Source organism: Triticum urartu, chromosome 2A (genome assembly GCF_056163025.1).
Source record: "Triticum urartu cultivar PI428250 chromosome 2A, HENAU_Tu73, whole genome shotgun sequence".
Lineage (NCBI taxonomy): Eukaryota > Viridiplantae > Streptophyta > Magnoliopsida > Poales > Poaceae > Triticum > Triticum urartu.
The window spans coordinates 98425064-98436518 of NC_141874.1; the positions used below are offsets into that span (position 1 = coordinate 98425064).

General features: G+C 45.4%; 1 protein-coding gene across 1 annotated transcript; it reads right to left on the reverse strand.

Moving 5' to 3' along the window:
• Nucleotides 1-2305: 2305 nt before the first annotated feature.
• LOC147984066 (uncharacterized) lies at nt 2306-3278 on the reverse strand. Its single transcript, XM_087539672.1, has one exon. It carries the CDS (start codon nt 3255-3257, stop codon nt 2322-2324), a length of 936 nt encoding a protein of 311 aa, XP_087395798.1. The 5' UTR covers nt 3258-3278; the 3' UTR covers nt 2306-2321.
• Between the last annotated feature and the right edge of the window lie 8177 nt (nt 3279-11455).

Consider the following 11455-nt stretch of genomic DNA (forward strand, 5'->3'; position numbering starts at 1 on the left):
CCACTTCACAATATTGTAGGAAACTATTTTTGCAAAGTTAGACGACTAAGCAGCAATGATAGGCAACTAAATATCAATAGTAGGCGCTAGACATCAATGGTAGGCAATTTACAATATTTATAGACAACTGCACATCAACTGTAGGCACATGACTATCAAACAATAGGAAAATGAGCAACCATGATAAGCAAGTTGGGATAATGTTAGTAAAATTCACAAGTACACATATTGTAGTGAAGTTGTTTTGTATGTAGCACTAAAGGGGCCTTATGTTTTGTGTGATATTTCTTGTTTTTACACAAACAAATCTAATATGAAGTCCTACTAGGCCAAAGAGAAGAAGTTGCTTCCCTATAGCACGATAATTGCCTCCTTCGCACCCAAAGTTGTCCTCAAAATAAATTATCCAGTTGCCCACAATCAACCATACAATTTCCTAAAACAAAGTATCCAATTTTCCATAATCAATAAATAGTTTGCGTAAAACCATGTATCCAATTGCCCAATCCTCACGAACATAAATATTTACCAGGACCATTATTTGGTAAATATCTAAATGTTTTAGATACATGTAATTAAATTTGGGTCATAGAGGGGGAGTCAAGATTTTCCTCTCCTCGATGGGATCCCTTGGTGCAACCGTAGAGGGGAGCGGGTGGAACTGGTTAGGTTTCCTAGCTGGGGATATGAGACACATGACTATGTGTGTGTGTGTGCGCGCGCGCGCATGCGTGTTTGTGTGTTTTCTCCTCAGCTACTACCTAGTTACCTAAGGAAAACTATGGAGTTGTTCAGGCTTGGACTGCACACGAGTTGCCTATTGAATTTAGTCTTTTCTATATGTGTCTGCTTTATCTAGATACCAAGTCACACTCGGACTACACACAATTGTCTGGTGAATGAATTGGAGTTGCACAAAAACACCCCAAAAGTTGCTGGCTTTTTAAGTACGACTCTAGTGCATATAAGTCACATAGTTATTTTTCTTTTCTACCCCCAACGGGCTCTATTGGGTGAACTTAGTCTTTTTCATATGTGATTGCGTATATCAATATTCAAAGTTGTTGCTGCCACCTCCTTGTTACAACAGAAATGGTTGGTGCAGTGGGGACGACGTCTCCTCCTTTACGCAACATCTAGTTTTGGACGTCGTGCTTGCTCGGGAGTGGTGGAAAGGGCATCGTTACACAGCAGACGGAGGTTGATCGTTGGGTTGGCATCTCAATTTGTAGTGCGGACTCTTTGTCCATCGCGGGGGCCTCGGCTAGAAGGGGCGGATTTTTCTCCTCTTGTCGTCTGAGGAGATGGGATCCGGCTTGATGTCGAAGGGAGCAATCGACGCTGAGGGGCCCTGAGAACGCCCCCTCCTCATTCGTCTTGGAGGATTCCGGACGTATGAACTTGTTCAAACAAATTTGGGTCAATGGATGGTTAAAAGTGTATAGAGAGGTCAATCCCATAGTGCAATGAATTTGCTTTGTTCACAATGCTACAGATGTCTCATGCTTTTTGTTTTTTTTTCTTGTTTTTACAGAAGCCAACCTAATAGATAGTCCTACTAGGCTAGAAAGAAGAAGTTGTTTTTCTATAATACTAAAGTTGTCTCTATTGCATCCAAATTTTCCCAAGAAAAAAATTCATTGAAACTTGCCCGTATGGGATCTAGTTTTGAAGAACTCGTCACGATAAACCCAATGATGAAAGCGGATCTAAATTCTGATGTTCGGATCAAAAGTTACGGCTTTTTAATTTTTTTGAAACCCTAAATAAATGCACACTGTCTCTTCATTGATGTAGCTTGAGGGTGTGGAGCAATGTTGGACCTGCTTTGTTCCGTGCGTGCGTGGAGTGGAGGGTGCGCTCGGAACAGCAAACGAGCGCAGCGGCGCTAGCTAGCCGCGTCCTTAAAAAATAGGTCATGTTTCTAGCAATATCCAGAAACTTCATACCTTAAAATCTCCTCGACTGAAAGGAAAAGTCGATCGAATAATTTATGAGCCTTCTCTGGCGTACAATGTTGTAACAAAACTCTTAAATGACCTTGATCAATGAATGAAAAATAGCGGATTGATTATTTCACACCCGCGAAACGGAGAAGCTAAATGTTTCATTTTCACATGCACACAGGGTTTTGCTTCCAAATATAATTCTCACTAACTTTAAATGCATATTTTTTTCTCCCATTGTAATGCACGGGTATATGTGCTAGTCATACTTAGTTTTATACTCCCTTCGTATACACAAATGTAAGATAATTAATTTGAGACAGAGATAATATCAATTTGCATTTCGTGGATTCTATACGTGCATTCCAACTGGTATCAATAATGTACATCGGGTTCTTCAACAGGATTAGCTATCTGGTAGAATTGAAAGCCAGCGGCCATGTCCGACAGGTTCTTCCTTCGGAACGCGTCAACCCTCCATCTCGCTAGCTTGTCCTGGAGGTGGTCTGGCCAAAACTGGTTCCCATCCTCAATGTGCATCTCCTCGAGCACCATGGCGTTCTCCACGAGGAACTTGGCTAGCTGCACCCAAAAGCAATTGGGCTCCTTGGACTTCAATTGCAACGTCACCTTCCGTAGGCTCGTCCTCAGACACCCGAATGCGCAGCTATTGGTGAAGGGTTCCGGGAGGTCCGAGACTGCGTCACGCTCCACGTCATCGCGGTGTTCACCACACATGGACACGAGCCTCTTGAACCTTTCCACCGACTGGGCGAAGGGGCCTCCGGCTTCTCGTTCCTCGATCTTGCGATCGTAGTGGTAGTCCCGCGTCATGTTTAGCTTGAGCCGGAGCTCCGACATGGCAGGGCAGGCGCGGAGTAGCGTGGACAATGCCAACGCCGTGCTGCTATTCCGATACTTGAAGGTCCCACGTATTACGAGGAGCTCGAGGTTCACGAAGGTAGGCAGGATGATGGCCTCACCAGGATTTTGGTCGCCATATTCGTCATTGGGGTCCGAGACGATCTCCACGATGGCGTTGAGGTGCAGCTTGAGGGCCCTTGTGCTGGAGAAGCTCGCGAGCATGGGAGCCGCAGGCTCGCACTTATAGAAGCCCCTCTCACGGCGATTGGTGTCAAGGTAGACTTGTGCCAGCCCTGGCGCCGACATTGTGAGCGAGAGCTTGACGGGGAACCCCTTGTTGCGGAAGGAGCGTAGGTTGGGCATGTCGAGTTGTATGCCGATGTTGCGGGAATCGTCGAGCTCGTCGTGGGAGAAATTGGTCTCGAGCATCAAGGTGGTGACCGTCATTACTAGGATAGGCCATGACCACGCCGCTCTTCAGGTGAGGCGACGGTCCCAAAACCTATTTTGGTGCCCTCAGTTACAGCCTATTCCACAAACTGGCGCACATCTCCTCTGTCCTGGGTCGGCCCATTTAATTTTTTTTCACGTTTGCTTCTGTACACCCGCAGCATTTATGCTAAGTTCACGAGCCACTGGTGCAGCCTGGTTTTGGGAGGATTCCAGTAGCTTCAAAGTCTGGTCTTCCGATGTTTCTTATTCTTATTTTCTTGTTTTTGTCAACATTAGAAAATGCACGACTTTGTTTTCCAAATATGTGAACTTCTTCAAATGCGTGAATCTTTCTATTTTGCAAAAAATAGACCTTTTCAAATCCTTGAAGATTTTATTGAACTTATATGATTTTTTTTCCAAATTCATGTACTTTTCCTGAATTCGTGAACTTCGTATGAACTCGTGAACTTTTTGAAATGTCAGAAACTTTTTCCAAATTGGTGAAATTTGTTCAAATCTATGAACTTTTTCGTAATCCATGAACATTTTTTAATTTCATGAAAATTTCACGAGGTCATGAGCTTGTTCAAATTTCATGAATTATTCCGAATCCATGAACATTTCTCGAGTTCGAAATTTTTTTGAAATTCATAATTATTTTTCATATTTTGTAAACTTCTTTGAATTTCTGGAAATTTCTCGAGTCATGAACATTTTTACCAAATCATGAACTTTTCTTAAATTCGTGGGAATTTCTTTTGAATTTCCTGAATTTTTAAGCATCTTAAAAAATGAGAAAGTCCATGGTTAATGAACGGTTGACCGGTCAATTACAATTAGGCCGTCTGTCAATCTCTCCACCGGTAACCCAATCGAACCAACCGGCGAGCGAGCGACCTCGCGCTGTTGGACCGGCCAGCATGAGCGTGCAACGAGCCGCCGGGAGGAGCTCTCGGCGACGGTCTATCTCGCTACAAGCGAGCTATAGACGCACCCAACAGGCCAACAAAGTTGAGCCCAAAACGAGAGTCAGCGAGAGGCCGAAAGCTTTTCTTTGGAGCGAAGGCAAAGCTTTTCAGCTTACCCACTAGCATGGCTTCTGGTTGCAAAAGCAGAGACCTAAAGCTCGCTGCAACCGAGCCAAGGACGAGCGAGGCCAACGGATAAGCAGCACGCACGCAAGCAAGGGGCGCCGTCAGAGGGCCGCACTCGCGACGCAAACCGGTGGCCGTCGACATCTCTCCCTTTTTCCTTTGAGCTGAGCCACGAAATATCCACCACCACCACGAGCCATCGCCTTTAAAACAACTCAACAACAATCGCACGGTGCATCTGGTAATAAAGGAGCCCCCCTCCCATGCTGGAGACTCCTCGACGGTGAACACTGTTCAAATTACGTTCAAATATGCTGTTTCTGAATTTTAAATTTAAAATAAAACCTACTGAAGCTTTTCGTGTGTAAAGGTGTTGCTGAATAAACTGCTGTAGGGAAGATGAGATGAGTCAGGGTATCAGGATGTGGCAATCGGGCACCTGGCATCCATATCTGGTTGGACGGCACGGAGTGATCGGGAAAACGATATATACTAAAACGAAAACCCCAAGGAGGAGGCATCCTTGTCGCGAGAGGCAGCTGTCGAAGCTGAGACTTTTGGATTCCTTCCCGTCGTGCCGTGTCGCCGTCAGCACCGCCCAATCGGGGAGGCGAAACTTGTGGGCTAGCAATCTCTACCGCCTACGCACATACCGCAACGGGATATATAGGTACGTATATAATTGCCCTCCCCCGGGCCCCGGCGAGTTTTGCCTCCGGCGGATAAGAGACCCAGGTGTCGATCATATCGCCGATCGGCAGCACCTCGCCGGAAAATGGTTTTTAACCGTGCCATACCATACTGTTGCGTGACGGCGACTGGTCATTGTGAGGAGATAAATTTATGGATGGTTAGCGAGGAACGCACTGGTAATAAATTATCACGAGCGTGAGTGCGCGCCGGAGTCAAATTAACCGTGAGCCGGAGGCGTCGGTGTCAACTGTCAAGCCGGGCTGCTCAACGAACCGCGGGTTGCAACAAGAAGAGCAGGTAAGGTCTTGTTCCGTAGACAGTAACGAGGCGTGGCTGCTTATGTTATCGCCACAAAGCCCACAACACGTGTAGCATGCTTGCACAAGTTTCGTAGATGTTGCAGTACGATTACGTAGACACAGCTTCTTACGGAAACGCAGTGGTCAGTGGTCAGTGGACACGCAGCGCTCGGGCGAACACATCTGCCGAGCGCTGATGCGTCCTCCTCCTCGCTCAGCCGATTCAGTGAACCGGCGGGGGACAGCAGCGAGCCCCCACACGGTACCACGACGCGGGCGGGGAGAGCGACCGGAAGCCGACACCTGGCGCCACCGCGGCCTGCGTACGCGTCCCGCTGAATTGACCCCAGCCGCAGCCGGGCACCCTGACGCCTGACCAGGTCTGGTCACACGCGCGGGCGGGGGCACAGTCCACGCGCCCGGTCTGGTCCTGCGCTGCCGCTGTTGCCTGTTGCTCACGAGCTGGCGCAGCGTACGGAACGAAACGAAACTTCTGCGCGCTGCCCTCCCGGTCGGGGTGGCGGCACCACGTGGGGCGCTCGGGCCGGAGCCCCCGCTGGGCGCTGGCTGGCTCAGGCTGAGGCTCACACCGTCCGTCGGCACGGGCAGCAAAGCGAAAACCCGACGCCCCCCGCGCCGCCCGCCACGGGTGCGTGGCCGCAAAAGAACGCGCGCGCCGCGCTGCGTTTTCGCCTGTCCCGCGCCGGCCGCTGGTTTCCCTGCGCGGCGCGGAGGATCGCTCGTTTTTAACCGTCCCGCTCGGTTAATTCGGCGCAGGCGCACGAAGGCCGGCCTGCTGCGGTGTGGCCCACGGGCGAGTGACGGCCGCCCTCGCCCAATCAAAAAGCTGCTGGTACGGCAGCTTGTCGAAAAAAAATGCTGTCACCTGCTCAGCACTCAGCAGTGCAACGCAATGCAGTAGGGCGGTCCCGTTGGCGAGGACGGACGTCACACGCTGCAGCTGCGCGGCCGGATCTACCTACGTTGCCTTCTTCTCTTCAGGAAATGGGGATATGCCGCTGCACCGTCCCCCCTGTAAACCAACCTAGAAATGGCCCAATTTTGGTCAGTGGCAGTACTGAGGCCCATATGGGATCAGGGATTTCCTTTTCTTCTTCGGTTACTTCCGCCTGCCCAGCCCACGTAATCAGAACGGATCCACGGGTTTCGGTATCCCCTCCTCCTCCTCCTCCTCGCACGGACTGTCATTGATGACGAGTCACCTGCCGTGCCGTGGCACAAAGTACGGAGTCTACTCCCCGTGGTCTCTGGTGACCTCACCGGTGAGCTAGCTATGTGAATGAATGCTATGTTTAATTACGTTGTTAGGCTGGCGAGCAGGGGCTGCGCTGCGCAGGTCAACTCATGGAAAATTGGCCTTGGCACATAGCGCAGCTGCGTCTGCGTGCATGCGTTTTTTCTTTCTTCTGCTTTGACCGCCAGGTGCATGCACGGGTCGGTTTTGTAGTCCTCTTGTGCGACCCCGCTGGAGATGGCCCGCATGAGGTTTCTTCGCATGTTGTTTTCCTTCTCCTCTACTAGTAGTAGGACCCGACGTGAGGAATGTGACATTTTTCTTCTGTTCTCTTAGTTCAGTGCATCGTTTCAGGGCATCTTTGAGCCTTTTGGTGTGTTTTTTCTATAGAAAAAGAGAAGAAACTCGTGCTTTCTAGTCCTGCATCGAAAAATACACGTCTCATTGGTATGGTTTTTTTTTCATAGATGAATGTACACTATTTATATGCGTTTAAACCCTTTTGATCTCCGTATCCAAAGATACGCACAGCATTGATTTTTTTTTTAAAGATCCAGTAGTTCACCTAAAATATCCAAGTTAACCACACTGCTTGGGATGTTGCGATTGTGTTTGATAAGAGTAAAACACGTGTGATCTCAAATAATAAAATCTATGTAAATATTATCACTTCAAATTCTTTGACAACATTTCTTAAGAAAAGCAAATTATCCGTTCACAGACAAGGGAGAGGAGAAATCATCAATATAATGTATCCACTGAAAATATATTTAAAAAAATAGGTAACCGGCCAAGCATAGCCTCTCAATTCAAGACGAAGATTTTCCATATAAGAGGGTGGATGACAATAATTGAGCTAGCTAATTCATTAACATGAGACACCCCCCCCCCCCCCCCCCCCCCCCGCGCAAGGGCAATGTTGCGCACTAAGAAACCACAATATATTTGAGCCATATATTTTCCCGTGTTCTCTTAGTTCAGTACATTGTCTTGTGGCATACTTCTATTTCTAAAATTTACTCTAAAAAGGGAGAATGAATTCATATATTTATAGTCCCACATCCAAAACACATACATCCGGTTGACATGTTTGCACGTGTGTAACTTTCAAATGAGAAATGTAACAACATAGACAATCATATACACCTATATTTTATTTTCTTCTTGTAGCAGTTTGGATAAAAATTATATTTTTATATGGGAAAAAGTAGATCAAATCCCTATCTTCCAGTTCTACATCCAAAATGTGCATGTCTCATTGATATGTTTGCATGCGTGTAAAATTTATGTAGCCACATGGCTAAGCATCTACACAAAGATTGTTTCCTCAATAATGAATGCACACTATTTTTACATGTTTAAACTATTCTGTTCTTCGTATCCAAAAAATGCGCATGCCATTGATGTTTTGTATGGGTGTAAATTTTGAATGAGAAATGTAGCGTGTCACAAAACATTTAGATAAAATACATCCTTTTAAATACATGAAAACCATTTTAGTCGTTTAATATTTATATAATATGTGTGATGATCAACCAACAACATGAATGCAACCACGTGCATACTAGGCATTCTACCAAAGAAACTTGATGGCATGCTAAATAATCTCGATTGCTTAACTAAGATGATTGGTCTAGTTGCAAAGAGATAGCCTTCACTTTCATGATTTTATTTAGGAAAAACTGCCTATGCATAATTATGATATTTATTATCTACTAAAATCTAAAAAGTAGCCACACAACATGGAATGTACAACTTGGGTTGATAAAAACAAAACAGATGCTATTGAAATAATATGATTTATATAAACATTGTCACGTTAAAAAAACTTTCACATGGGGGGTGGTTGTGTGGGGAGGGCAGAATTCCCGCCTTGATTCAATTCCAAAATTGCGCGAATGCGAGGAAAGAAACTCATGCCACAGTTTGGCGTGACCTTCGAGCTCAGCTTTTTTAGAAGATTTGTCCACGAGGTGGAATCAGATAGAACATTCTCATTACATCATTCAGGGCTAAATCCTGTCGACGAAAGATTTTCATGTTTCACACAACTCAAAAATTCAAAAGCACCATGAGTAAGACAAAGAGTTTTAGTGCATCGGGTAGCTGAGGGGTCACAAAGCCCACCAGAGATCACTGATTGACTAGAAAGTGGGCACGTGGCAACCTTTTGCCAAATCGAGTTGCTGAAGCTGCATTTGAAGAAGGGATCATTTCGGGACTCCTGCACAATTTACACATCGGGCGGGAGTATTAGTTGAGATTTTTTTGCATTTGAGGTTCGGGCGCATGTTGAATCGATATGTGTGCAGCAATACGAGTCGAAGACATCAATGCGTGTTGGTACACATGATGTCTAGTCGTGTTCAAGCTTGGGTAGCAGCATTTGCGGTGCTAGTGCCGCATGGCACCCTTAACGGTGAAAGGTCCTCTCACGCATGACCGTTCTGATATCACCCTAATGTCTACTACACAACCTTCTTCTTGTAGACGTTGTTGGGCCTCCAAGTGCATAGGTTTATAGGACAACAACAAATTCCCTCAAGTGGATGACCTAAAGTTTATCAATCCGTGAGAGGCGTAGGATGAAGATGGTCTCTCTCAAACAACCCTGCAACCAAATAACAAAGAGTCTCTTGTGTCCCCAACACACCCAATACAATGGTAAATTGTATAGGCGCACTAGTTCGACGAAGAGATGGTGATACAAGTGCAATATGGATTATAGATATAGGTTTTTGTAATCTGAAAAAATATAAAAACAGCAAGATAGCAAGTAGTAAAAGTGAGCGTAAACGGTATTGCAATGCTAGGAAACAAGGCCTAGGGTTCATACTTTCACTAGTGCAAGTTCTCTCAAAAATAATAACATAATTGGATCATATAACTATCCCTCAACATGCAACAAAGAGTCACTCCAAAGTCACTAATAGCGGAGAACGAACGAAGAGATTATGGTAGGGTAAGAAACCACCTCAAAGTTATTCTTTCTGATCGATCTATTCAAGAGTTCGTACTAAAATAACACCTTAAGACACAAATCAACCAAAACCCTAATGTCACCTAGATACTCCAATGTCACCTCAAGTATCCGTGGATATGATTATACGATATACATCACACAATCTCAGATTCATCTATTCAACCAACACAAAGAACTTCAAGGAGTGCCCCAAAGTTTCTACCGGAGAGTCAAGACGAAAACGTGTGCCAACCCATATGCATAAGTTCATGAGGTCACGAAACTCACAAGTTGATCCTTTGGCAAGCACAATGTGTTGGAAAGATCCTGATATATATAGCTAATTGGATGTGAGTCTTCATGAACTATTATTGTTGACATTACCCTTGAGGTAAAACATTGGGAGGCAAAACTATAAGCCCCCATCTGTCTCTGTGTCCGATTAAAACTTCATACCCATAAATATTGTATCAGTGTTAGCAATTGTGAAAGACTAAAAGATGGTTGAGTATGTGGATTTGCTGAAAAGCTCTTATATTGACTCTTTCTTATGTTATGATAAATTGCAATTACCTCAGTGACTGAGATTAGAGTTTGTTGGTTCTCAATGAAGTTTATGATTCATACTTGAAATTGTGATTGAATTGTTACTTTAGCATAAGAGATCATATGACTATATATATATATTGTTATTCTAAGAATGATCATGATGCCCTCATGTCAGTATTTTATTTTATCGACACCTCTATCTCCAAACATGTGGACATATTTTTCGATTTCGGCTTTCGCTTGGAGGACAAGTGAGGTCTAAGCTTGGGGGAGTTGATACATCCATTTTGCATCATGCTTTTATATCGATATTTATTGCATCATGGGTTGTTATTACATATTATGTCACAATACTTATGCCTATTCTCTCTTATTTTACAAGGTTTACATGAAGAGGGAGAATGCCGGCAGCTGGGATTCTGGGCGGGAAAAGGAGCAAATATTAGAGACCTATTCTGCACAGCTCCAAAAGTCCTGAAAGTTCACGGAGGCTATTTCTAGAATATATAAAAATACCGAGCGCAAGAAGTTCCAGAGGAGGGCCACACCCTGGCCACGAGGGTGGGGGCGCGCCCTACCCCTGCCTCGTGGGCCCCCTGGTGGCCCTCCGATGCCCATCTTCTGCTATATGGAGTCTTTCATCGAGGAAAAAATCATAAGCAAGCTTTCGGGACGAGACTCCGCCGCCGCGAGGCGGAACCTTGGCGGAACCAGTCTAGGCTCTGGTGGAGCTGTTCTGTCGGGGAAACTTCCCTCCGGGAGGGGGAAATCATCACCATCGTCATCACCAATGATCCTCTCATCGGAAGGGGGTCAATCTCCATCAACATCTTCACCAGCACCATCTCATCTCAAGCCCTAGTTCATCTCTTGTGTCCAATCTTTGTATCCAAACCTCAGATTGGTACCTGTGGGTTGCTAGTAGTGTTGATTACTCCTTGTAGTTGATGCTAGTTGGTTTACTTGGTGGAAGATCATATGTTCAGATCCATTATGCATGTTAATACCCCTCTGATTATGAACATGAATATGCTTTGTGAGTAGTTATGTTTGTTCCTGAGGACATGGGAGAAGTCTTGCTATTAGTAGTCATGTGAATTTGGTATTCGTTCGATATTTTGATGAGATGTATGTTGTCATCCCTCTAGTGGTGTCATGTGAACGTCGACTACATGACACTTCACCATTGTTTGGGCCTAGAGGGAGGCATTGGGAAGTAATAAGTAGATGATGGGTTGCTAGAGTGACAGAAGCTTAAACCCTAGTTTATGCGTTGCTTCGTAAGGGCTGATTTGGATCCATATGTTTCATGCTATGGTTAGGTTTACCTTAATATTTCTGTTGTAGTTGCGGATGCT

Bases quoted from the DNA above. Each gene is read 5' to 3' on its own strand.
- LOC147984066 (XM_087539672.1), bottom strand. From the start codon at position 3,257: ATGACGGTCACCACCTTGATGCTCGAGACCAATTTCTCCCACGACGAG.